This window comes from Octopus bimaculoides, chromosome 16 (genome assembly GCF_001194135.2).
Source record: "Octopus bimaculoides isolate UCB-OBI-ISO-001 chromosome 16, ASM119413v2, whole genome shotgun sequence".
NCBI classification, from domain to species: domain Eukaryota; kingdom Metazoa; phylum Mollusca; class Cephalopoda; order Octopoda; family Octopodidae; genus Octopus; species Octopus bimaculoides.
In genome coordinates, this window is record NC_068996.1 from 24760855 (window position 1) to 24787257 (window position 26403).

General features: G+C 34.8%; 2 protein-coding genes across 2 annotated transcripts in view; one reads left to right on the forward strand and one right to left on the reverse strand.

Annotated features, from left to right (window-relative positions):
- The window catches only part of LOC106874411 (putative lipid scramblase CLPTM1), a 65989-nt gene extending 48176 nt beyond the window's left edge, over nucleotides 1-17813 (reverse strand). The window contains exons 1-3 of the mRNA XM_014922136.2: nucleotides 17639-17813; nucleotides 4009-4233; nucleotides 1584-1742 (exon numbers count right to left, since the gene is read on the reverse strand). Of these exons, the coding sequence (XP_014777622.1) occupies nucleotides 1584-1742; nucleotides 4009-4233; nucleotides 17639-17731 (477 nt within the window). The 5' untranslated portion in view covers nucleotides 17732-17813. The remainder of the gene's footprint in view (nucleotides 1-1583; nucleotides 1743-4008; nucleotides 4234-17638) is intronic.
- Nucleotides 17814-17982: 169 nt separating this feature from the next.
- Nucleotides 17983-26403, forward strand: part of LOC106877204 (menin) — a 48169-nt gene continuing 39748 nt past the window's right edge. Inside the window, exon 1 of the mRNA XM_052973474.1 lies at nucleotides 17983-18438. Coding sequence (XP_052829434.1) covers nucleotides 17983-18438 — 456 coding nt within the window. The remainder of the gene's footprint in view (nucleotides 18439-26403) is intronic.

Below are 26403 nucleotides of genomic sequence, written 5' to 3' on the forward strand. Positions count from 1 at the left end.
AACTGCTTAGAGAGCGAGTCAGTTTAGATGAGATGCAGTTTGGGTTTGTGCCTGGGAAAAGCACCACTGATGCTATATTTCTGGTAAGACAACTTCAGGAGAAATACATAGCCAAGGATAAACCTCTGTACCTGGCTTTTGTTAACATGGAGAAAGCCTTTGATAGGGTCCCCCGATTCCTCATCTGGTGGTCAATGAGGAAACTAGGGATAGAAGAATGGTTAGTGAGAGCTGTGCGAGCCATGTACAGAGATGCTGTCAGTAAGGTGAGGGTTGGCAATGAGCACAGTGAAGAATTCCGGGTAGAGGTAGGGGTCCACCAAGGTTCTATCCTCAGTCCCCATCGGATGTTAAACGATGATGATGATGATGATATATATATATGTATGTATTATATATACACATCAATATATATGATTGGCTTTTACTTTGCTTCTTTATCAAATTCCACTCCCACTGCATTAGCCAGCCTATGGCTATTTCACAAAATCTGTTTGTTTTAAGTGTAATTGATTGACAATTACATAAAGTACAAATGAAGTTATAAGACAAAGACTGTATGGTGGTCTCTATCACGCACTAATGAGAATTCAATCGTTCCATCAACTGAATTACTTGCTCCTGATTAATGTGTATGTTACTGAGTATATCACAGATACACAAACTCTTAACATATTTACCAGGCAGAATCAGCATGGCAAAGTGTGTGTGTGTGTGTGTGTGAGACAAGGCTGTACTTTTGAAATAGGTGTTCAATCAACCTAATGGGCTTCTACACAGTTTCCATTTTACCCAGTCTCACTCACTCAACCTGAAGCTATAGAAAATGACATTTGCTCAAGATGCCAGGCAATTGTGAAGCAAAACTTTTAACCAATTGGCTATATAGTAAACTACTGAACACATATTCATCAGTACAAACTACACTGCTACTAGTGCTGCCACTACCTTCTATCCTACAGTACTGTTCTTACTCCAATATGACTGGCCAAACAACAGATTTCACTACCTACTTCACAGTTGAGCGGTCAATTGTAAAATAGACATTTTCTGTATCAGAAACCCCCTTATTTTTAAAGTGTTCATGTTTGAATTTAAATATTCCAATATAATATTATGTTAAATCATAACGTTAACATAAATTTAATAATGACAGTTATTTTACTAAATCCCACCATATTTTTGATTATTTTCAAAAGTAAATGAAAGCCATAGAATGTGTATTTGCGAGAAATATAGATGCAAACAGGAAACATTTTGGACTGATTACATAAATTAGAACATTTATCACTAGTGGTGTCACAACTGTGGCTTGGGAAGAGTTTTGTCATGATAGACATGGAATGGGATTATTAGTGTTAACGATGTTAAATGATAGAATGAAATATGCAAGAAGCTTCAAAAGACCCTTGAGCATTTAAATGATAAATGGATTAGAATACTAGAGAGACAAACATATGGCTACAGAAAGTATACTTTGATGAATAATCAAAAATGTAAAACAGAGGGGGAAAAATGCATGTAAAGGATAAAACAAATATCATTAATAAAGTAAAAAAAGAAAAAGAAAACCATTTACTAACATCTGACAAGGCGAGTTGTCTTTGGTTGTTATAAGAACCATCCTTATATATTCCAGATGCCCAATCTCCATAAACCAGACCCTTTTGGACCCAAATTTCTGATTCGGGATTGTCAAAATCAGAAAATACTTCTTGTTCTGATACATACACATACATATCCTGCAAAAGATTTTAAAAGTTGCATTGTAATCATTTTAGACAGTAACATGAAAAAAGTAAAGGAGAAAAGAGGAGGTGAGGAGAGAAGAGAAATGGTTGATAAAAATAATAGTAATTCAACTCTTATAAAATGAAAAAAAAAAGTATAACAATCATGTATACCTAAAATACTGATTACTCAAAGAAATTTTGCTGTTTACCAAAATTAAAAGCTGTATAACCAACAACTTAACATGCTTTAACCCTTTAGCATTTAAACTAGCCATGTCTGGTCCAAATATTCTGTTTTATCTTCAAATTGAGCAGATCAGGCCTATCACACCTACCCCACAGTGTCATTCTAAAAAGCAATCACATCATCAAAATCTCAAAGCTACGAGATAATGCATGATTATTCAAAACAAAGTGAATAAATAAGCATTACATTTGACAAAGTAACCTGAATGCTAAAGAGTTAATCATAAATATGATTCTATATCATCAGCCCACAAAAAGGCATATCCAAATACCAGTATGGTTTACTGGTATTAACCAGTATACTGGTAAACCATACCTGTTTCTAGACTGCAACAAGCAAACTACTTGATGAAATATATAAAACAACTTTTCACAACATCATCATTTTGATAAATTGCAATGCTGTGCTAAAGTCTAAAAATTTTATCAAGAGTAACCTCAAACTAATAAAAGAAAATTCCAAAGACTTCTTGAGATTTGTTAACATAGTCAAAAGAGAAGGAAGGAAAACCTAAAAATGTCAAGAACAGTCTTAAGAAAAATTAATAGTTGGAATTTTATCTGGAGTTATTTATTGATTAATAATTTAACAACTTGTAACTGTTTATTCTAAAAATTTACATGATCCTAATGCATAATTTCAATATGTATTTCAGCTTTAACTTAGTTGATAAGGTGGCAAACTGGAGGGACATCAAAATGTCCGAACGCCTTGCAATATTTGTTCCAACACTCAGCATTCTGAGTTCAAATCGCACTGAGGTCAGCTTGCCTCTGATCTTTTCAGGGTAAATATATAAAAAAACACCAATCCAGGATTATAGATAGGTTAGAGGAGTGGGAAAGATGCTTTGTAGTTCTGTGTCTCCACCCTCTGGAAGCAATGTTTGTAATGATACTGGTACCAAGCTAAATCATCCCAAGTTGTTGGCATTTGCCTTGGATGATACTGTCGGTTCAGAGAGGGGAGATTTGCATACATGGGCAAGTACCAGTTTCCTTCTAAAAATCTGTATAAAGAGTAAACAGCTTCAGTCATGAATGACCATGGAATTGCACTTAGAAAGTTACCCTCTGAGGCACAAGTCCAAGCAAAGTTGTTTATGTAAGATCAGCAGTCATCCCTGCATACCAGCCTCCCCTCTCTATGCCACTGATGTTATCCAAGGGAAAGGTAAAGGCCGATATAGCTTGGCACCAGTGATGTCACAACTCATTTCTACAGCTGAATAAATTGGAGCAATGTGAAGTAAAGTGTCTTACTCAAGATTACAATACACAGCCCAGTCTGGGAATCAAATTCACTAACTCATCATTCCAACCTCTGAGCCATGCACCTTCATGCTTAGCTGATATACCATTATAAATAATAATTTGGATAAAGTTATATATTTTATTCTATATGTGTCATTAATAAAATCATTATTATTCATTTTTAATTGGCATATCTAATTAACAGTAATCATTATCAACTATACTGGGCAAATATATTGTCAAATTTTAAAATATCATCTATGAAATATCAGTTAACTTGTATCTACTCAAAAGGCAATTTGGCATATAGCGATCAGCTAACACACACTAATATATAAAAAATATTTATTACAAACAGCAAGTTTGCAATAAATATACAAGAAATAGTAACATTATTGATGCTCATCTTAACATAAGCTCATTAAAGGAGAAGATATGAACTACAAAAATGTAGTGTGTGTTTTTTTTAAATTGATAAATTTAAAACTTTCAGATTGAACTTCTGAAATTGTAAGTTTCTAAATAATGGTTTTTAATTTAGGCACAAGGCCAGCAATTTTCAGGAGGGGGTTAGCTGATGCCATTGATCCTAATATCTGACCAATACTTTATTTTATCAATCCCGAAAGGATGAAAGGTAAAGTTGATTATGACAGGATTTGAACTCAGAATCAAGACAATCAGAAGAAATACTGCAAAGTGTTTTTTTCAACACTATAACAATTCTATGCATTTGTCACCTTACAGTTTCTAAATAATGAAAATTAATACTAACCATAAGAAAACCTTTTGGAAAAACATTTGAAGACGGTTCTTGGACTGTCCGACTGTCAGTAGCAGGAGTTGGTGAACGTCTGAAGTAGCTGCTTACTAAATAAATGAAAATCATTCTAATCAAAAACGTCTTTGCAATACCCCACATATTAAATCTGTTCCTCTGCTGCTGAGGCTGCTGCTGCTGCTCTTCTGTTTGCTCAACATTTTGATTTGCTGGTTCAACCTGAAAGAAAGAAAACATGAAAATATTAAATTGAAAAACCCACCAAGCAAATTCTTACAACAGAAATTTATTAATTTCTCTTTTGCATCTCTTTTGGAATGGTGAAGATCTGGAAAATCCAAGCATTTATGACATTGGGAACTAATGAAATATTGAACAGTTGTTGCTTGCCAGCTTTCTTCAGTGAATTTAACCCTTTAACATTCAAATCAGTCATATCTGGCCAAAATATTCTACTTGATTTATGTTCAAACTGGTAAGACCTAACCTCTCATACCTACTCTACAATGTCATTCTAAAAATAAAGAACTACATGATTAAAATCTCAAGACGATGAGATAATACATGATTAATACAAAACAATGTGAATAAATAAGCATTACATTTGACAGAATAATCTGAATGCTGAAAGGTTAAAATCTAAATAATAGAACATTGGTATTGGTTGAACAACAGGCAGTGAATATATACATACACAACCACTCAAATAGTACAAGAATGTTATTTGTAGAGAAAATAAAAACATTTCTTTTAAGAAATGTTAGTACCATTAACTTTGATAAATCTAAAGAAATAATGAATATATTTAAAAGCAGTATCAATATAAATCTTGTGTCTAAAACACACATTTAATAAAATATCTATACAAACTTCTTTAAATATCTTCACAAGCTGGATAATACTGTAATATCGTTTTACTACCTGTCCCAGCTCCCTGAATGTTATGGCACTGGATTGGTCTATCTTGAAATAGAGACTTGGCATACAAAGATTTAACTATGCACCTTTTGCCCATGTGAGTATTCCCACAGAGTCAGCACAGAATTTTTTCATCCATTCACCTCACATGTCCTTAAAAGTATAGTTGTCTCATACATTTCAGCTGATACCAGGTCACTAATGCTCTACCACAAATATCACATAGAGCATGATCTTTTCATATTTTTTTCCTCTCACTAGTCTCTGAACCAATCAGATTACCTACGTAACAAAGTTAACTATGCTTTATTGTCTGATTTATTTATAAGTTATATACATATGTATACATCATCATCACCACTTAATACCAGTTCTCCATGCTGGCATTGGTTGCATGGTTTCTATAGCTGAATAGCCTTCTTAACGCCAACTACTTTACAGTGTGTATTGGGTAGTTAGTGAATTTTTCAACTAAATGGGATAAGAGTGTTTCAATTAAATAAAACACACACATACAAAGCAATAACTAATTCTAACTGGCATGAATGCATCAACACTTTGCAATCAGCTTCAATGGTTCAAAAAGCAGTTCTTTTAAGATTTCCATTCATAACAAAAATTGAAAATTGATTTGAAAATAATTAAAGACTTATAATCTGTATTTGTTCTCAAGGAATTCTTTATAAATGTTTTTTAGAAATAAAATACAAGACATAAGTTATTAGAAGTAGTTATTTAAACTAGCCACATCTAGTCCAAAATTTTCTACCTGTTTTATGTTCAAACTGGCAAGATCTGGCCTCTCACACCTACCTAACAATGTTATTCAAAGCAAACAGTTACATCACTGAAATCTCAAAGCTACAAGATAATGCTTGATTAATGCAAATCAATGTGAATAAATAAGCATTACATTTGATGAAATCTCAATGTTAAAGGGTTAAAATGTGATTTCCTATATCCACTTTAACTGATATTAACCATTGACCATGTATGCCTATACCCATTTTCCCATCACAGCATTCATCTCTATTCCCATCTTTAACCATCTGTTACTCCATCCACACTCTCATGAGCTTACCAACTCACCCACTCTTTCCTATCTTCTGTCCCTACACTCTCTTTTATAGTTACCTTCTTGTACTCTGATGTGAAGGTGCATGGCTCAATGGCTAGAACATCGGGTTCACAAACATGAGGTAATGAGTTCAATTCCCAGACCAGGCTGTGTTATATTCTTGAGCAAGACACTATACCTCACATTGCTCCAGTCCATTCAGTTGTAGAAATGAGTTGTGATGTCAAGTTATATCAGCCTTTGCCTTTCCCTTGGATAACATCAATGGCATGGAGAGGGGAGGCTGGTATGCATGGGCAACTGCTAGTCTTCCATAAACAACCTTGCCTGGACTTGTTCCTTGGAGTAGGATTTTCTAGGTGTAATCCCATGGTCATTCATGACCAAAGGGGGTCTTTACTCTGTGACCTGACACATTATCACCATCTTTTTTTCTCTTTCCAGCTGGGGAAGCTAGGTACCTCCTCTACAGTACAACACTTGTTTTTCTCTCTCTCTGTCATGCCTCTCAACACTTGGCATAAAGCCACTTCCCTCAATACTACACATCCATTTAGTCATGGGAGTCTTGCCTTACAAATTACTTGGTGACCTCACTAGTGCCAGTGCTATGATAAAAGCACTTGGTACATGCTGTAAAATGGTTGTTGTTAAGAAGAATTTTCTATGGCTGGATATCCTTCCTGTTACCAACACTCACCTATTTCAAAGATGATATTTCCCCATGACCAGACAGGTTTCCACAAAATATTTGGAACAAAGGATATTCTTTACATGATGGTGACACCATGTTGAAGCAAAGAGACAGCATGTATACACGTGCACACACTCACACAAAATGATTTTCTTCCAGTTTCCATCTAGCATGTTCAGTCACAACAATTTTGTTGACCTAGGACTATAGATGTCACACAATGAGACAGAACCCAGGACCAGAGAGACAACATGCACTCACACACACACAAAATGATTTTCTTTCAGTTTCCATCTATCATGTTCACTCACAAAGATTTGGTTGGTCTAGGGTTATAGGTGCCATGCCTGCACGTATAATGTAAATTAAATTAGCCAAGACAGTCCTGCTCAAAAATTTTAGGTATTACTTCACATATCCACAAAACAATGATTAAAAGTATTCTTCATCTATCGTTTATCAGAATTGCTGATCAACAAGTGAGACTCAATATGGTTGCTTAAATTGCTAGAAATAACAGCCAAACTACATCCAATCTTTTATGTTTAACTTGTTTTAGTGTCAGGATACAGGTAAGTTGGAACACCACCTTGAAGAATTTAATCAAACAAATCAAAACCAGTACTTATTTTTAAGTCTGGTACTTATTCTATTAGCGTCTCGTACTGCACTGTTAAGTCATGGGAATGTAATCAAACCAATGCCAGTTATCAAGTCATGGGGTGGCATGCACATACACACACAGATACATAATATATATAAAGGATGCATTAGATAATGTAATACAGTATATACAATTCCTGAAAATTGGATGTCATAGGCCTGGTTGGGGCAGGGACCATTCGAGGTTAAACAAGGACAACTACTCATTATGAAAATACCTATGGAAGGAGTCTAGGGTTGTTAGTTGTAATAAAGTCAGTAGCTATTCCTCACAACTGAAAAATTATTTAAAAATTAAAAATCGAAATCGAACTAATTTCGACAGCTGGCACCCATGCCAACGTCGTCTCCTTCATTGGACATGAAACTCAGCTTGCGAAGACCTGTTGAGGCAAGCAAAAGCGAAATCAGGATGGCACCTGTGCCCAGCGTCGCCTTTCTGGCACTTGTGCCCGTGGCATGTGTAAGGACTTTCGAGTGAGATCGTTGCCAGTGCCCCTGGACTGGCTCCTGTGCAGGTGGCACGTAAAATACACCATTTGAGCGTGGCTGTTGCCAGTACCACCTGACTGGCCTTCGTGCAGGTGGCACGTAAAAGCACCCACTACACTCTTGAGAGTGGTTGGCGTTAGGAAGGGCATCCAGCTGTAGAAACTCTGCCAAATCAGATTGGAGCCTGGTGTAGCCATCTGGTTTCACCAGTGCTCAGTCAAATCGTCCAACCCATGCTAGCATAGAAAGCGGACGTTAAACGACGATGATGATAATGATGATAAAAATAATAAAGGGATAAATCAAATTTAGAAAGAAGTCTAGTTACAACTTTGCAAGCCCATTATTCATGTATTAATAATATTCAACCTTGTTAAGACAGTGAGCTGGCAGAATCGTTAGCACATTGGGTGAAATGCTTAGTGGTATTTCATCCATCTTTAAACTTCGAGTTCAAATTTTGTTGAAGTTGACTTTGCTTTTCATCCTTTTGAGGTTGATAAAATGAGTACAAGTTGAGCACTGGGGTTGATGTCTTTGACTTACCTCCTCTGAAAACTTGAAAGCAATATTTGACCTGGTTGTAATATTTAAGTGGATCCATCTAAAGGTTAACCCTTTTGTTACCAACCTGTCTGAGACTGTCCTTGGTTCTAGAGAACAAATAACTGTTTTTGACGTGATCTAAATCAAAATATCATACTAATTTAAGTTCCAAATACCAGCTTAATGACAAAATTATTTTACCAAATTTTTAATTATTTAAAAAATTAATTGAAAGGAAGTGTATTTTATCAGATATATGGTAATGAAAAGGTTAATCAATGTTTATATTCGAGCCAGCAAGGAAACCTCAATGCAGTCACTCAATTTACAAGAAATAGCAGTGAAATTTCCCTCAAATCACACTTTACTATTTACTTAGAAATAAAGCACATTTGGATAACACAATTGTAAATATTAAGAATAAAAGAAAGAAAAAGAAATTGCAGCAGGCATGCTTTTGATGAAAAGCTTGCTTAATCAAGACTGACCTACAGCCAAATGATGACAGCGTAGTCACCAGATTTGCAGAGTTTAAAAATGATATGAATGAACTACAGATTAAATTTAATAAGTCTTGTTAAATTCACATTCACACACATTCAGAATACAACCATTTATAAACTTCTAATGGCTCAACATTTTTCTTTCCATGGTTTCTTATGAATATAATTGAGAATTACATTGTGCCATGTTAAAAGCACCTAGTGCACTCAGTAAAGTGGTTGGTGTTAGAAAGGGCATCCAGCTGTAGAAACCAAGCCAAAAGAGACTATAAAACCTGGTGCAACCCTTTGCTTACCAGATCCTGTAAAACCATCCAACTCATGACAGCATGGTAAATGGATATTAAATAATGAATACTTAGATGTTTTGTTCATTGACTACAATAGACTCAGATCTTCACCTTCTCCGAACAGACATTATTCTATCAATTAAATTGAAATAATTAAAACAAATTGAAATGGTCAAGGCAACATCTTAAGAGTGTGGTTTCTTTACCGTCCAATATTATAATAAAGTAGTTTCTCCCAAACAGATAAACAAAATCAAAGAACACAGTTTATGTCCACAAATATTCTTTTATTTGTTTCAGTCATTAGACTGTAGCCATGCTTTGGGGGCATTGCCCTTGAGGACTTAGTCAATCACGTTGACTACTAATATTAAATCAGGGTACTTATTTTATCAATCCTATTTCTTGAACAATTAAATTAAGAAACATACACAAATATAAACTCAGACAGAAACATACGTACATGTATATGTAGGTACAGAATTGCTTGTATGGCTAGGAAGTTCTTCTCACATGTGGTTTTAAGTTCAGTTCCACTGTGCAGTACATTGGGTGAAGCTCAGTATCTTTTAGTATAGTCCTAAACTGACCAATGCCTTATGACTGACCAATTTGGTAGATGGAAATTACAAAGCCCATTGTCTGTCGTAGTCATCATCATTTAACATCTGTTCTCTATACTGGCATGGGTTGGACAATTTGATAACAGTTGGCAAGCCAAAAGGCTACACTGAGCCCTATTGTCTATTTTGGTATGGTTTCTACAGCTGGATTCCTTTCCTAAGGCCAGGCACTTTACAGAGTACACTGGGTGTTTTTTTTCGTAGCATCAGCAGGGTCAACAAGTGTCTTGCAAGACAAGACAAACTCCCCCACCCACCAACTGGTGGGAGTAGTATAGAGGTAGGAGCTTTGTGTCAGTTGATGAGAGGTTAAAAGAATAACAGTGGGATAGAGATAGGTGTCTTTCTGTAGAAGAGATACAAGGATATCCCAGTCGAAGAAGAAATGGAGAGAGTGGGACAGATAATGATGGATATGTGTCAGGACATACCCTCAAAGTACGGATGGTGGTGGTGGTGTATAGGTGAAGTGATACAGAGGGTGGGGGAGACAGAGAGGAAAATTTCATAAGAATGCTAGAAGATGGTTAGATGGGATAGAGGTGACTGTAGTAACTGAAGGTGAGATATATGAGTAGCTCAGTAGGATGGGGTGGTTATGTTAGATATGTGAGCACATGGAGAGAGATAGAAGAAGAAAGAGGTTTAAAGATGGAGCATAGCAGAGAGGAAAGCACACGGCTGGAGGAAGATAATGAGGAATGGAAGTGATTCTAAGAATGGAGTCTAGCAGAGGAGAGAGAAAGCATAGCTGGAGAAAGATAATATAGAATGGGAATGGTTCTGAGAAAGGGGAAGATAACAAAAGGGTTGGGGTGCATAGCATGTGCCTATTCTGCTCTCAGGTGATTATGGTAGCTGAATAATATCAGAGGTAAAGAAGTGATGAGTGTAGGTAATGAGATGTGGAGGAAGTTTGATGGGGCAGAGAGAATGGCGGTGAGGCAGAGCTTTGCAAGAGCAAGCATTTACCATGGTGGTCTTAGGATATCAATTATGTTGTGGTGGCGGGGTGTTTCTCAAGCAGATATCCTCTGCATTTAAGGTCTACATCTCACCACCATATAGCATTTACAATGTGTACACAAGCACTATATAAGCTTCCTTTCACTTGGGTGACGTATGGGATAAAAGATTCTTTACTTGGAAAATAAGCAATGGTTAATGACAGGAAGGGCAGACAGCCATAAAACAATGTCTCGATATATGTCTACCCCATGCTAACATGGAAAACAGTTGTAAATACAAATAAACAAGTATTTATGTATGTGCAAATGTGTATGATGCATTTCTATTGTAAGTCTCAAGGCTGTAGTAGAAGACACTTTCTCAAAATGCCATTCAGTGGGACTGAAGCTGAAAACCTGATAAATTGCAAAGAAACTTCTTACCAATTAGCTATGTTAAGGGTGTGCAGGTATTTTGAAAATACCTTACAGAGTGACAACTGTGCCCTGTATAGTTACTGGCTGCCCTTTGGCAAGGCATAGCACCCTTTTAGTCACCCTGCCAGAGAAATGGCAAAGTCATAGGACTGCAGCATGGCAGATTGTGAAAAGATTGTAAACCAACGCTTCTTCTTACATTGGTGCTGAGTGGAGGAATCCTAGAAGATCAATGGTCAGGATTACCAATTTCTATCAAGACTAGCCAAACCTGAGGAGTCATTTATAGTAGCAGCAGAAAAGTAGAGAGGTAAGAAGCATGAATGACTGTTGTTCAGGACAGAGGCCAGAGTGTACCTATTAGTTTACTTTATGCATAAAAGCTGGGTGGCCTGTCTTTGGATGTAGTCTAGCATATCCATGTGCAACAGTAAAACCGTCCTACATGTGAGGCAATATTTCATTTTGGACCAAATTTGAGCTTTGTAGAAGTATCAGCAGTTGATGGTGGTTGAAGTATTCTCTGATCCTGAAGAGAAGGATCAGTCTTTGGAATGCATTCCTAGTTATGTTAAGGAGTACTTTTACCAGGAAAGACCTCAGTGATAGTGAAGTTTAATAACTAGCAATTTGAGCTGTGAAGGTTTTAGTTGAGTGCTGCTCATGTTTAAGAGGTATGTGATATATTCTTGATATGAGCAGTGTTTCTTTTGTTTTTGTTTTTTGAGGGATGCTAAAAGATAAGAGTTGCATGGTCCCATGGGCAGATGCTTTCAAGACATCCATTCATAAAATCATTGCAGGTTTGGTGTTTGGCAACTTGATAGCACATGAATAATGCTTAGTTGGAGAAGGTCAGGGAAGAATGTTGGGTTATAGTATTAGCTGTATAAGAGTGAGTAGTGTTCGATATGTTGGGGCACATTAGTGTTCATAGAGTGAGAAAGAGAAAGGGTACCACTGTGAGTAAAAGAGGATCTTCAATGGGGGATCTAATTTCTTTCCTTGATGACCACCAGGACAGCTCTATGGAAGCCATTCTGGTGGTTATTAAAGAGAGAGAGACACTCATGTTGTTGAAGGACATGGCTCTTAATGACAGTCACTATTGATTTTCAGATAACTGGAAGAAAATATGTTAGGAAGATAATTAACAGGGTCTAAGACACAATGGACTCAGTGTTTGAAGATAATAGAAGAAAATTGTTAGGGCTGGTGGTCTTGTCATTTAGAAGCAACAGGAGTTTTTTGTGCACACTATGTAAGTGGGGTACTTGGTGGACTGAAAGGGTATAGATGTGGAGATGTCATGTCTGTGTAGTATAGAATAGTCTGCAAGAATAGGCAGAGAAAGTGGGGGCTTTCTCCATAGTTGGTAAAGATTCTTTTGGCTAGGGACTAGAAGGACAAGTTGCAGTATTGGAGACAAGATAGCCTGAGTAGTGTGATATATGAAGGAACTGTCCACAGTTTGGACAATGATCATGCTCGAGCTGCATTTCTGGAAAACACCATCCAGCTTTGGGCAGTGGGTGAGTTTCTCCAGACTTTTTAAACTTTGTTGCACTGTTATAAATGAACCACTTGTGACACTGAGTTTTCGTTGTGTGGGACATGGACAAATATATCCAAAAAGGTAGCTTCAGTTTACTAACTGTTTTTTTTTTTTGATAGGTCAAATGTGAAGTACATGTACAGGGGAAGAGAGAGGGTGTTGTGTTTTGGGCAGTTGCAATGAGGCTGTGGTTGTAAGACCAGACAGATTATGATTTATAGAGCTTAGGTTTTGAGGTAAGGAAGAGATCAAGAGCATTTAGAGTGTCTCTGTGTTAGTCTGGGATGCAAGTAGGGGATGAAACAAGTTGATGAAGAATGTTGAGAACAGCAATATATTTGGATTCTGTGCCTGTAGCAAATGGTATGGGATTAACATGTGAGTTGTGGATGTTGAAGCCAGCATGGACATTGATTTTTGAGAGAGGTGAAATGATAGATATGTTCTTGATGCAGGAGATATAGATATAATCAAAAGGGTACTGGGGATTCAAGAAGATTGGAGAAAGATAGAGAGTCCAGATGTATTTTAGAGAATGTAGGAAGACATTGAGTAAGAGTAACCTGAAGTTATAACTGCTAAAACCCAGATGGAGGTGTGTGATAGGGAGAGTAGAATCTATGTGTGCACAGATGCCACCTTTTAGAGTGAAATTTTATTAGGGAGTTAATCTAGAGTGTGGAAATGGATTCTAAATATCATCATTTAACATCCACTTTGCAAGGGCCAGACAAAACTTTTTGAGGCAAATTTTCGAGTTAGATGCCCTTCCTGTCACCAACTCTCATCTGTTTCCAAGCAAGGTAATATTTTCCCATAGCTAAACATTCTTTTTCCCTAAAGACTGGAAATAAACAACCTTGTATAATGTCGATGCTCATTTACAATCATTATGCGATGTCAAGACAAAGGTATACACAAACACATACATACAACAGGCTTCTTTTGGTTTCTGCCCATCAAATTCACTCATAAAGCTTTGTAACACTTGCCCAAGGTGTCAAGCAGTGGGACTGAACTCCAAAACTTCTCAACTGCACAGCTATGTCTGTAACTATTTATAAGCAGGGTGGAGAAATTTGTGTTATGGAGAGGAGAAAGAAACTATATTTTTTGCTATACATATATTACCTCTTTCTGCCTGGCGAGTTTTTATTTATCATTCTTATCTTTATGTTATGCTCTAGAAAGAACTATTTACAATAATCCATGACAAATACTAATTCACTTCTCTCTGCCTTTCTATTGTGATTAACTTCATAAAATTATTGAAAATGTGTTAAAAAGAATAATGAACATAGCATGTTGATCATTCTGTCACTACAATTCTATTGAAATGTACTGCATCTGTTTCAATTAAATTTGAAAATAATGAAGACATTAGTAAATCAATTTATTAAGCTGATGGAAAATAGCAAGCTGGCAGAATCATTAGTATGCTGGACAAAATGATGAGTGGCATTGTATGCTGGACAAACTGATGAGTGGAATTTTGTTCATCTTTGAGATTTGTGTTCAAACTCTGCTATGGTTGATTTTGCCTACTATTCTTTTGGAATTAATGAATTTAGTACCGATCAAGTCCTGGGATTGACATAATTGACTAGCCCCCTCCCACAAAGAATTTCAGGCCAAGTGCATATTGTAGACAAGATTATTAAACTGGTGTTTGGAGCTTATAGTTTACAGATATAAACTATCTATATTGTTCTGCTAGTAAGTTGGTAATATTTTAACAAATCTGAATGCACTGTACTATACTTGTCTTCCAAAGAAAAATGCACAGGGCTGGATTAGAAGCTCATTTCCCAATGAATGAAGTACCTTATCTGTCCTGCCGAGCTGATTCTAAAGATATACAACAATTTTAAATAACTATTTCCAAGTTGTTTATCTTAATTATATATTGAGTCGACAATAGATTACATCTTGAATTTTATTCCATAGACTATCAGTTAATTATCTAACAAATGGTGTACTGTATAGATTATGTCGTCTATTTTGTTTCATAGTAATGCTATAGAAGTACAAAAGATATTTTGATTCCTATTACAACCTTGCATTGACAATAAATAATATTAGACTCTTCATTTTAAAGAACTTTCGTTTAGGATTTCAAAGAGGAATTCAATAAAAATAATTTTTTTCTCTACAGTAAAAGGATAAGTACAAAAACTGACAAACTGTCACATGTTTCATCAAAACCTAATGTCAATGGAGGTAATTGTAAACAAAAACCCAACTTTCGATAATACTTTACTCATACCATTTGGCAAGGAACCATTCTCATGGAATATATCAATGCTCAGTTGATTTCTCAACCAATACACCCTACACATACAAATAATTACTTCTCAGATGCTGCAATCTTTTACTTTCAATATCTCTATGTTGTTTCCTCAGATTACACTATCAATTGGAACACTTTAACTGTGATAGAGGTTAAGGCTGAAGTTTAATTTTTCACCCGAAAGAAATGGAGTACTCACTTCATATAAAAAATGATTATAGAAACACCATAATAACAAGACAGATAAGATAATTTAATTTCTTTTGCTAACATTCTACATGAATTTTCCTATTGGTAAATCCCGTATTTGCATGGATTCTTTAGAGTTTCCCCTTAATATTAAATACTTAACCGTGAAATTGATAAATGTGTTTTTTTTTTAATATTTGGGCTGAGGCAAGTAGAGTGATCTACCTTGACTTTAATATGGTCATGACTTGGCAAAAATCTATGTGTTATGTCGCAAAAATTAATCATCTATCCCGATAATAAATAAATACTGACGACCATAACGATGGTACCTAAAATAATAATGCAGATTGAGTTTTTTTTTCTTTTCTGAAACACCATAATAGTACATTTCTTCAAAATAATTATCTACAAACAGTAGTTTTGTACCTATGAGTTTTTAAGTAATGGAAAGTATTTTTACCAACAATATTTTTGTAATAGAAATCAATTCAGTTTTGAATTACAGTAATTGACTTTTGCTTCGTCTAGATCTATTTCTATCAGCTGCTGGTTTAATTTTAAATGGAACAGGAACTCCCCAGAGATTTAGGTTCAACAGGAAATTTACATTTCCACGGAAAAGAAATACGTTAACAATACGTGCAATAATGACCAAATAAATTGGTACAAGCAACCCGTAAAAATATGAGAGTTCCTTAAAACGTACGAGGCAAGCGTTGACATGAGATTTCATATTGTGTCCGTTATCTATTCTTTAAGGCAGATTTTCTATTTAATAGAAGGAAATAGAGTAACAATTAAAAAAAAAAAACTAAAACAAAAACAAAAAAACCGTTTTCCTCCAATGTGTATAGCAAGATATATATTTTAAAGGCAGTCAAACCACACATTTCTGATGAAACATCACCATTGTTAAAATAAATATGGAATATAACATGACTTTTGAGAACTATGTGAAAGTTATAATAAGTATTGTAAAAATTTAAGTGCAACTTCCTAACCGAACTAATTAAAAATTAAAAGGTTTAACATTCTTAACACCAAAAATCACCGAAGTCTTATGTAATTTCTGATATTAATTATAATTCAGTAATGACTTCTCTACAGAATCCAATTTTTAGTTTTTCTTCGTTGATAAAAGAATGAAACTGATATGGCACGTTTGTTCATTAAATAATAGGGGAGAGGTATCATATACTTAATATTAAGATACGGCTTTTGCTTTAATGATTTACAAACGAACCTTAAATCATGACTGTGCAATAAATATTTTAAAATTTTAACATTTTGTGAGGTTAGAAAAGGTGTTTGAAACATGTGACACAACTTAAGTACGCTACCATTTTAAAACAGCCCGTAATAAAAAGGTCATGTAACTAATGAAGTGTATTTAATTAACTAAAATTAGATTACTTTATTACTCTAATTTTACAGTTTTATAAGATGCAAAAATATGAATATAGAAGCTTCATCTAAAAATGTCATTCAGTAATCTAAACAGATCAATAAATTATATATAAATAAAAAAGTTTTCATAAAAAATATCTAAAAATATTTTCGATAAAAATGAAATTAGATTTATACAATGAATGTTCATGAAAAAAAAAAAAAAAGGCGTGGAAAGTGTTTTTTATGGTTAAGATTAGTTATGGTTAAGTAAAGAAATTGTAATATAGTGTTGCTTTTCTTGACAGTGGTATGGAATTGAAGTAGATTTACTCTAATAAAATAAAAGCAATTGAACAAATATATTGCAACGCCAAAACTAACACAGAAAATACAGTCAAGAAATATTTGAGAAAACAGCAACTTCTCAAGAAGTAGGATTGTTGCCGTGAAATCTAAGCATGGAACACCGCAATCTCTATTCGAGGAGTGGCCAAGAGCTCCGTTTAAATAAATACATGAATAAACTCCACACCATATAATGAGAGGTCTCTATCTTTTATATGTATAAACGCAGATGAGTGGATGTGTGTGTGTGTATGATGCACAATGTTTACGTACATGATGGACATATATAGGTAAGGAAGGATGAACAGAAGAAAAACATGTTTAGAGAAGAGACCCTCATCAAAGTCTGATGAGATTGACTCAATTAAGGATAGTGGTATGTTAACTGAAATATGCTACTGAGAGCAACAACGAATAAAAATAACACAGGAGATAAATCACATCAATCCCCCACTCCCCGTTTTTTGAAATAAAATCCAATACTATCAAAAAGTTGAGTATTCGTAAAAGAGAAAAAAAAATTCATCGTTGATTTTTTTTCTTCTCCTTTCTGTTATAGAGCTTGTTCGCCCAACCGAATGTTCATATATGTAAAACATTGCTGTCGGCTGAACTAAAGTGTTCGATTAAGTAGTTTAGCGAATAAAGTGTTGCGATTTACCTTATTTTCGTGATCTTCTGTAGAAGTTAATGCGGTTTCATCATTGTCCAAACGTTGTTCAGTGGACTCAGCACTCATGATGTTGTTAGACATTACACAGTTACAGAGATGTACTCACGACTGAAACGATCTAAGCGAAAATGCCCGTGTTACACATATCGTCTTATACTTCTCCACTACAAAGTACAACACAGCTTACGTTATTTTCAAATATTATTACAAATTACTCTAAAGTGAGAAATAAATTCGGAAAATACGAAAAATAATTGAATTTGATAAAAATAGATTTTGAAATCTTTAAAAAAATCACCTGATAATAATACGCAACTTTCCAGGAGCTCTACATGCAACGTGACAAGTATAATATCAAGATGGCGGGCCTCCGGGATTGCGTCGCACGTTACTTCCCTTTTCAAAATATCCAGGATGTCGTAAAATTGTTTGAAGAACAGTTAAACAAACCCGAAGATCCAGATTTAACACTCCTTTCTATTGTGCTTGGTGCAATTGAGAATATTTTAACTGTCAATCGCACTGTCCTAACTGATGTTGATTGTTCGAAAAGTCTGGAGCCAATTTTTCCAGCTATCGAATTTTCAACAGTTGAGGTTCTTTACAATAAGTTTGTTACAATTGTGAAAAGTTCCGTAGATTTAACAGAATATAAATCAGAGTATGCTACTCGTGAGCTGGTCAAGAAAGTATCAGATGTAATTTGGAGCTCCCTCACTCGCAGTAATTACAAAGATAAAGCTCACCTACAATCACTTTATAGCTTTTTGACAGGTAAGTCGATTCTTTAATTAAAGAAATGACAAGTGAATGTGCACCAATATACCTGTTATTCGACACAAGTAAGCATCATAAAACACACTATACTCATTTGTTGCATGTGCAAACAGGTCTTTGTATATTGATTATAGTTGTCTCTAGTCAACTGTGATTCTGGTTTTTATTTTAATATGATTAACTATACTTAAACACTGTTATTTTGTTTATATAATAAAGACGTTTTGATGAATAAATTTAAAAAAAAGCGAGTTACTTTCATTATATTCTTACATTATAGCTTTTACACGTTGTTTTATTGACCTGGTCAGGTTCGCGCGTTTGACACAAAAGGCGTTTTCACAATAAATTCATCTTTGTTAACATATAACAACGATTTCAACTAATTTTTAAGCGATCCATGAAATGTAAAATCTAAAATTGATCTGCTGTCAATTCCGATTTAATAAGTTTATTGTCAAATATCAACTGCGTAAAACGCGCCAGTTGTCATCCGCACTATTACAATTTGTTATCATTCAGGATGTTTGCTTTCCCGGGTTTTTTGCTTTTCTGTTTCAAGACTTGTTTTATTTTATTTTTATTTCTCCTTTACATAAAAGACAATTCTTATTATTCCAGTTAAATTATAAACTAAATTTTCTCCCAAAGAATCTATATTTTTACATTTTTTCTGTTTGAATGAATAAATCTAACATTCTGCGTAGGGTCTATTTTAAGACAGCGGAAGTAGTCATAGCTATAACTAGGTAGCTGTTCGGCTCGTGTCTTAGAAACTGTCAGTAGATTCACACAATTCTTAATACTTTCTATTTATCAGTTTTCAATTAATTTCTCATCAGTGCAATAACTGTCATTCATTACTGACGCATTTATTTTCTTACATTCCCCTCGACTGCGAGATTGCTCAGTAACTCAGATATATATCTTCATCTTCCAATATAACATTATAGATAATGCGCAATAAGCGACACTAAAAAGTTGTTTTGTTTATAGTTTGATGTAAGAGTTAAAAGTGCAAGAGACACAGCTTGCTAAAGTTTGTATATTTTTTCTAGAGTCTAAATTGAACTTCATTCAATTAAAATTACAATCTCAATAATGATTTTTTGTTTTCATTCTCTCATTCATTATGAACTGCAACGATTTTTTTCATTTTGAGCAACTGCTTTAATTAAATCGATTTTGTTTGAGATTTACACTAATCCAATGAATTAATTGTAAATGTAAATTGGATATTTTTTAGCAGTACAAGTTGTAATCAGTTTTTTTTTATCGTAATTTATTAATATCTATAGATTACGCATAATTTATTAAATCGACGTCTTCAAAAGTAAATTAATATTTTGTAACAATTTTCATTATTATTCAATGTATTAATTTAACAGATGCATTTACTATGGGCATGCTTTAGTTTTATGTGTGCGTGTGCGCCCGCGTGTACACAATAATACACAGGTATACATCATTTTATGCCAACTTTCAATGGCAGCATGAGTTAGACGTGTCGTTACGGTTTTAGTTAGTTCTTATTTGGAGTTTCATTTCATTCCTTTTTTTTTAGTATGGTTTCTACAACTGGATGCACTTTTTAACACCAACCATATAGAATATACTGGGGGAATTTTACTGTTGTACTTGCACCAGAGGGGATGTCATGTTCTCAGAAAGCCTAAAGTGGCTGGTGTTTGGGAAGGCATCAAGCTGTAGAAATTATACCAAAAATTTTAACAAGAAAACTTTCAAGTGAGATATGATTCTTTGACCCTACTGCAAAGATAGTAACTCTGAATAGGGACCCACTTGGATCATGATGACACGTGCAACTCATGCTAACATTGAAAGTGGTTGTAAAATGTGGATGATGATGATGATGATAAGGAAGTACACACACATGCATCTGTTAAATTTACATATTATTGTCTAATGAAATTAGAGCATTAATTTATTTTTCAAAGCATCAATTTATTTTATGCATAATTTATAGCTGCTAATAAACTATTGTCAAAAATATCCCATTGCAGCTTGAAATGTAAAAAAAAAAAAAATATCCAATTCCGATTTAAAATTAATTCATTGGATTAGTGTAAATCTCAATGAAAATGAATTTAATTAAAACAGTTGCTTAAAATAAAATGAAAGAATTGTTGCAGTTCATAATGAATGAGAGAATGAAAACAAAAAATCATTATTGAGATTGTAATTTTAATTGAATGAAGTTCAATTTAGACTCTAGAAAAAATATACAAACTTTAGCAAGTTGTGTCTCTTGCACTTTTAACTCTTACATCAAACTATAAACAAAACAACTTTTTAGTGTCGCTTATTGCGCATTATCTGATGAAGATATATATCTGAGTTACTGAGCAATCTCGCAGTCGAGGGGAATGTAAGAAAATAAATGCGTCAGTAATGAATGACAGTTATTGCACTGATGAGAAATTAATTGAAAACTGATAAATAGAAAGTATTAAGAATTGTGTGAATCTACTGACAGTTTCTAAGACACGAGCCGAACAGCTACCTAGTTATAGCTATGACTACTTCCGCTGTCTTAAAATAGACCCTACGCAGAATGTTAGATTTATTGAAATTATCTTTGTTCCCAGATGTAGAACAATTTGCCTGATAGTAATTGGGGCCAAATCCAAATGAAAGGGGGAGATAATCTCATAAATCAAGAATTCTGTATTTGATATGCCATTTAGAAAAAGACAGTTTGGTTATTTGGAGACTGGAGGACAACTGTGGACATGTTTCTGCCTCAATAAGCATCATCAATACAGCCATTGTTGGATCATATTTCTAGGAGACAGATTACTTAGACATAAGAATAGAATATTTTTATAACTTAGATAATACATGTATACCTTGTTAGTGAGATAAAAACTACATGACTGTTAAAGGAAGACTTTATAATGTACTGAGATCTGCTTATTCCACTAATTGTTGTCCAGACAAACTATATGGAGCTCATTCTAAACAACTTCAAAGGATGGTATAATCATCTGCACTCTTATAGGTCCAGAGACAGGGACAGGCCACTTTACTGTTTCATCTAATAGTGTGGAAACTATGGACATGATTGTTCTGTTGTATTGCTGATACAGCCCCACCCATACTGCTATAGTTCATGTAATCTAACAAAAATTTTTTTAGGAAACATCAAAGAGTTATTTCGTTTTGCTAAGGAAAGGTAATCTTGACAAAGTTGCCTCTCTTGCATCTATCAGTATCTCACACTTTGATGTAGCAGCCTTCCTTGTTTTCCAGCATTTGACTTGATATATCCAGTGAGCTACTAACTTACCAGCAACCAAAAGTGAATCCTCTTTTAAGCTAAAACATTGTGAATACTTATTTCCTCTCAAACATTTGAGGATTTATGTAGATGTCCATGTATCTATAAAATTCTGAATAATGGTTTAGAGTAAAGAAATTGTAATCTACAAATATATATATATGTACATATTTTATTGAGTATTCTTTTTTTTTTTGTATTCTTGTGTGCATGTATATATTTATATATATTGTTGTGTATGTGTGTGTGTGTATTTACATATATGTATATATGTAAATGAATATATACACACATACATATATACATAATTTAACATGTTTTCCATGCAGGCATGGGTTGGACAGTTTGACAGGGGCTGGCTAGGCAAAGTACTTGCACCAAAAATGAATTTCAAACCACTGGCCACTGATAATCTGGAAAAAACCCATCCTAGCCCTTGTTGGTCTACATGCAATTGCCAATTGCATGGTATATAATCCCTGTTTCCTCCACAGTAAAATTATTTCTTCTGCATATAATCATTGTAGACTGATATGTAATCTGACATTACCAATCTGGTTATCTCACCAAGTGGTTGAATTTCACAAACTGTTGACTACCTAACTCCAACATTTTGTTTGCTTTACCACATGGAGCTTATAATATAAGAATTTCTGTCGCTGCCTAGTCAAATTATCCACAATACCTAAACTGACTGATATTCTCACCTAGAAAACGTTTTAAAATTACTTTTAACTTTTCTTGAATCTGACTTCATAAGTCTGAGACAGGCATGGTTTGCATCTGTGAAACTTTGTGAAGCTGAGTCAACCAGTAATGACATGTATATACATGTATAATAAAATGTAGTAAGAGCAATTAGTCATAGTTAAAACAGTATAAACAAGGCTTGTATAGAAAACACAAATGAAATGATAATTCATCAATAAAGTTTATCAATCAATGCATCAAGTATATTTCATCCGCTATTGAAATCAGATAGAAAATTTCAGTATATTCAGTGCCCCCTTGAAACAGCTGTATTGCTTAACTTTTACTATTCCTTTCATTCACAGACAATACACACACACACTTTAACATTCATATGCATGTGTGTGTATATCATTTTATATTTTCTTTCTATGCTGGCATGGTTGCATGTTTAGGTAGGACATCACAGTCAAAATCATTTCTTGTTGCAAGTTACTACTCCTCAAGACTGGTGCTTGTACATGTCATTTTGCATAGTTTCTGTGGCTTGATACACTTCCTATTACCAACCACTGTACAGATTGTACTAGGTGCATTTACTTGTAGCACCAACACTAGGGTACTCAGCAACTGAAGGAGTGTAGATTGAAGAGAGGAATCAATGACAGCAGAGAAACCAGAAATGAGTAGTTGAGAGGGGAGACAACAGGAATATTAGTATAGAGAATATACATTAAGCTAGAGTCAGTGTATTTGCTTAGGTGAGCTAAGAGGGGCATAGAAGAGAAACATGGAGCAAGTCATCAGAATGAGTGAGAAGGTGGATGACACGAGTACAAGGTGAAATGATGTGGAAATGGTAGAGAGATAAGAGATAGGGTCATATGAGTAATGAAGAGGGAGGGGTGAGTAATAGATTATATCAAGGGTGAAGATGCCTTCAAAGTGACGGGGCAGTAAGGTAGGTTGGATAGAAAACATAAATATAATTGTGTACCACACAATTGCACAGTTTGCTGTATGTGGTTGAGGCCTTTGCAACGCTGCCTATTGCCAATCGGTATGATCGTTTATCATCATCTTTATATGCAGCATCTTCATGTCAGTCTACTCACTTCATACTGTTTCCCTTAGTCTCACTCTTGCACAAGTTCCACTAACTTGGAGTGTTTGGAATTTCATTAAACAGCAGTCATTCCTCCACATGTATCACATATCCCTACCAGAACAATCTTTTCTCTTGCACACTACATTTGATTCTGCTTATATCCGGATTTTACCTTGGCTCTTTTGTTATCTGGTGTTCATGCACACTAACATTACATGTTCATTAGAGCATGCTGGTTTAGTTTCTTTCCAGTCTTTGCAAATCTGCATTCATAATTCCAGTCTTGCTACCATACAACGATTCTAACACAAGCATCAAACAATCTACCCTTCACTCTGCAGGAAGAAACTCTTTAAACATTTTCCAACTTGTTTTTACCCTAGCTACTATATCTGAATAATTTCCTCTGCTAATTATGCCTCCCAGGTAACAAATGCTAACTACTACATCTAGTAAGCTATCCATGCATTTAAGAGAATCTATTTCCAGTGTGTTCATAGAACTTATTGCTCCAGTGCACTCACCACATACAAAACTTATCTTCCCTGTTAGTCTGCCTGTGATTCCACTACATCTCTTGAGTGTCCATAGCTTATATTGAGTACAGTACATGGAGTTTATACCAATGCCTTTCTACTTATCAAACAAGTTCAAATCCCTAAAGATACCAGAGTCCTGTTTACTTTCCTACCCACTAAGTTAATTGATGTTAAGGCTTCTAAAAATTCTAGGTAAAACATATCTTTAGCTGCTCTTTTAGCTACTTGACACTGTCCCCTACTAGTACCTTCATCCTCTTTGTGTGCATGCACACACATATGTGTGTGTGTGTGTGTGTATGCACACATACACACTTGAAATTAGATAAATGAAGAGCTAAATAGGAATTACTTAATGAACTACATTAGTTAATAGTTATTTGTATGATAAGATGCAGCACACCTAGAGCACAGTGTTTGTGCATCATCTTATGGCCTCTTCAGAGCTTCTAAATTCTTTTCAGAAGCTCTGATGAAGCTTTAAGGTGATGTACAAGCACACAGCTCTTAGTGCATTGCATCTTATAGCAGAAATTAGTTGTAAGCTCATGAAGTTGATTATGTAATTCCTGTTTCGATATCATTTATTTAATTTGTTTTGACAGTATTTACAGACTTGTATTAATGTATTAGAGTTTAATGATGCATTATCAGTTGGTCTCCATTACCATAGATATATTTCATGATGGTTACATATCAATGCTCTCTTACTCTTTTCTCTCTCTCTATATATATATATAGTGTGTGTGTGTGTGTATATGTTTATATATATATATAGAGAGAGAGAGAGAGACTCACACATAATATAGGGACATACATATGTATATATACATGTTTACTTGCATATATATATATATATATATATGTACATCTATATATGCATATATATGTATACATATATATAGATATATATATATATGGGCAACTCTTTTTTTTATGAAGCAGGCAACATGAAACATAGCTCAACATTAGGTGCATACTACCAAAAAAAAAAAATCAAGGTAATTTATCATTAGGTGTGCCAAGAAAGCCCTGCAGGTTACCATTTGCCAATGGTTGATATCTATGCTTACATTTATGCGTATACATACATACTCATCATCATCATCATCATCATTTAATGTCTATTTTCCATCCTGGCATCAGTTCGGTGGCATATATATATCATCATCATCGTTTAACGTCCACTTTGCATGCTAGCATGGGTTGGACGATTTGATTGAGGACTGGTGAACCGGATGGCTGCACCAGGTTCCAATCTGATCTGGAAGAGTTTCTACAGCTGGATGCCCTTCCTAACGCCAACCACTCTGAGAGTGTAGTGGGTGCTTTTACGTGCCACCGGCATGAAGGCCAGTCAGGCGGTACTGACAATGGCCACGCTCAAAATGGTGTTTTTTATGTACCACTTGCACAGGAGCCAGTCCAGTAGCACTGGCAACGACCTCGTTCAAATGTTTTTATAGATATATCTATTTTGCAAAAGCAACAGAGTAACTCAAGTGACAAAAGTTTTGTGCATTGGCATTTATCAAAATTTGATACGTTCCAATCCATGAAATTCCCAGACCGTAAGCTGCTGTGTTACTTCTGCTAAATATTAATAAAAATATACATATACTCATATTTTGAGTCCTACTTTTGCCTGTTTGCATCACCGTACCTGTATTTATATATAGGCACAAGCATAGCTAGGCACAAGTATACTTGTGTGGTAAGATGCTTATTACCGAACCACATTATTCTGGGTTCATCCCACTGCGTGGCACCTTGGGCGAGTGTCTTCTACTATAGCCTCGGGCCAACCAGAGCCTTGTGAGTGGATTTGGTAGATGGAAACTGAAAGAAGCCTGTTGTATATATATATATATATATATATATATATATATATATATATACATATATATATATATGTGTGTGTGTCTGTGTTTGTCCTCCCAACACCACTTGAAAACCAATGCTGGTGTGTTTATGTCCCTGTAACTTAGTGGTTTGGCAAAAGAGACCTACAGAATAAGTCCTGGGTTCGGTTTGCTTGACTAAAGGCAGTGCTCCAGCATGGCCACAGTCAGATGACTGAAACAAGTAAAAAAGAATATGTATGTATATGTATTTATATATATATGTATGGGGGACATAAATACTGGTGTGGTGTGATTATGGCCCTGTAGCTTAGCAGTTTGGCAAAAGAGATGGATAGAATAAGTACCCAGTATTTATTTTTAAAAAAGAAAGTACTGGGGTAGATACATTGTATTAAAAATTCTTCAAGGTGGTGTCCCAGTATGGCCATAGTCAATTGAAACAGGTAAAAGATATATATGTACGTATGTATGTG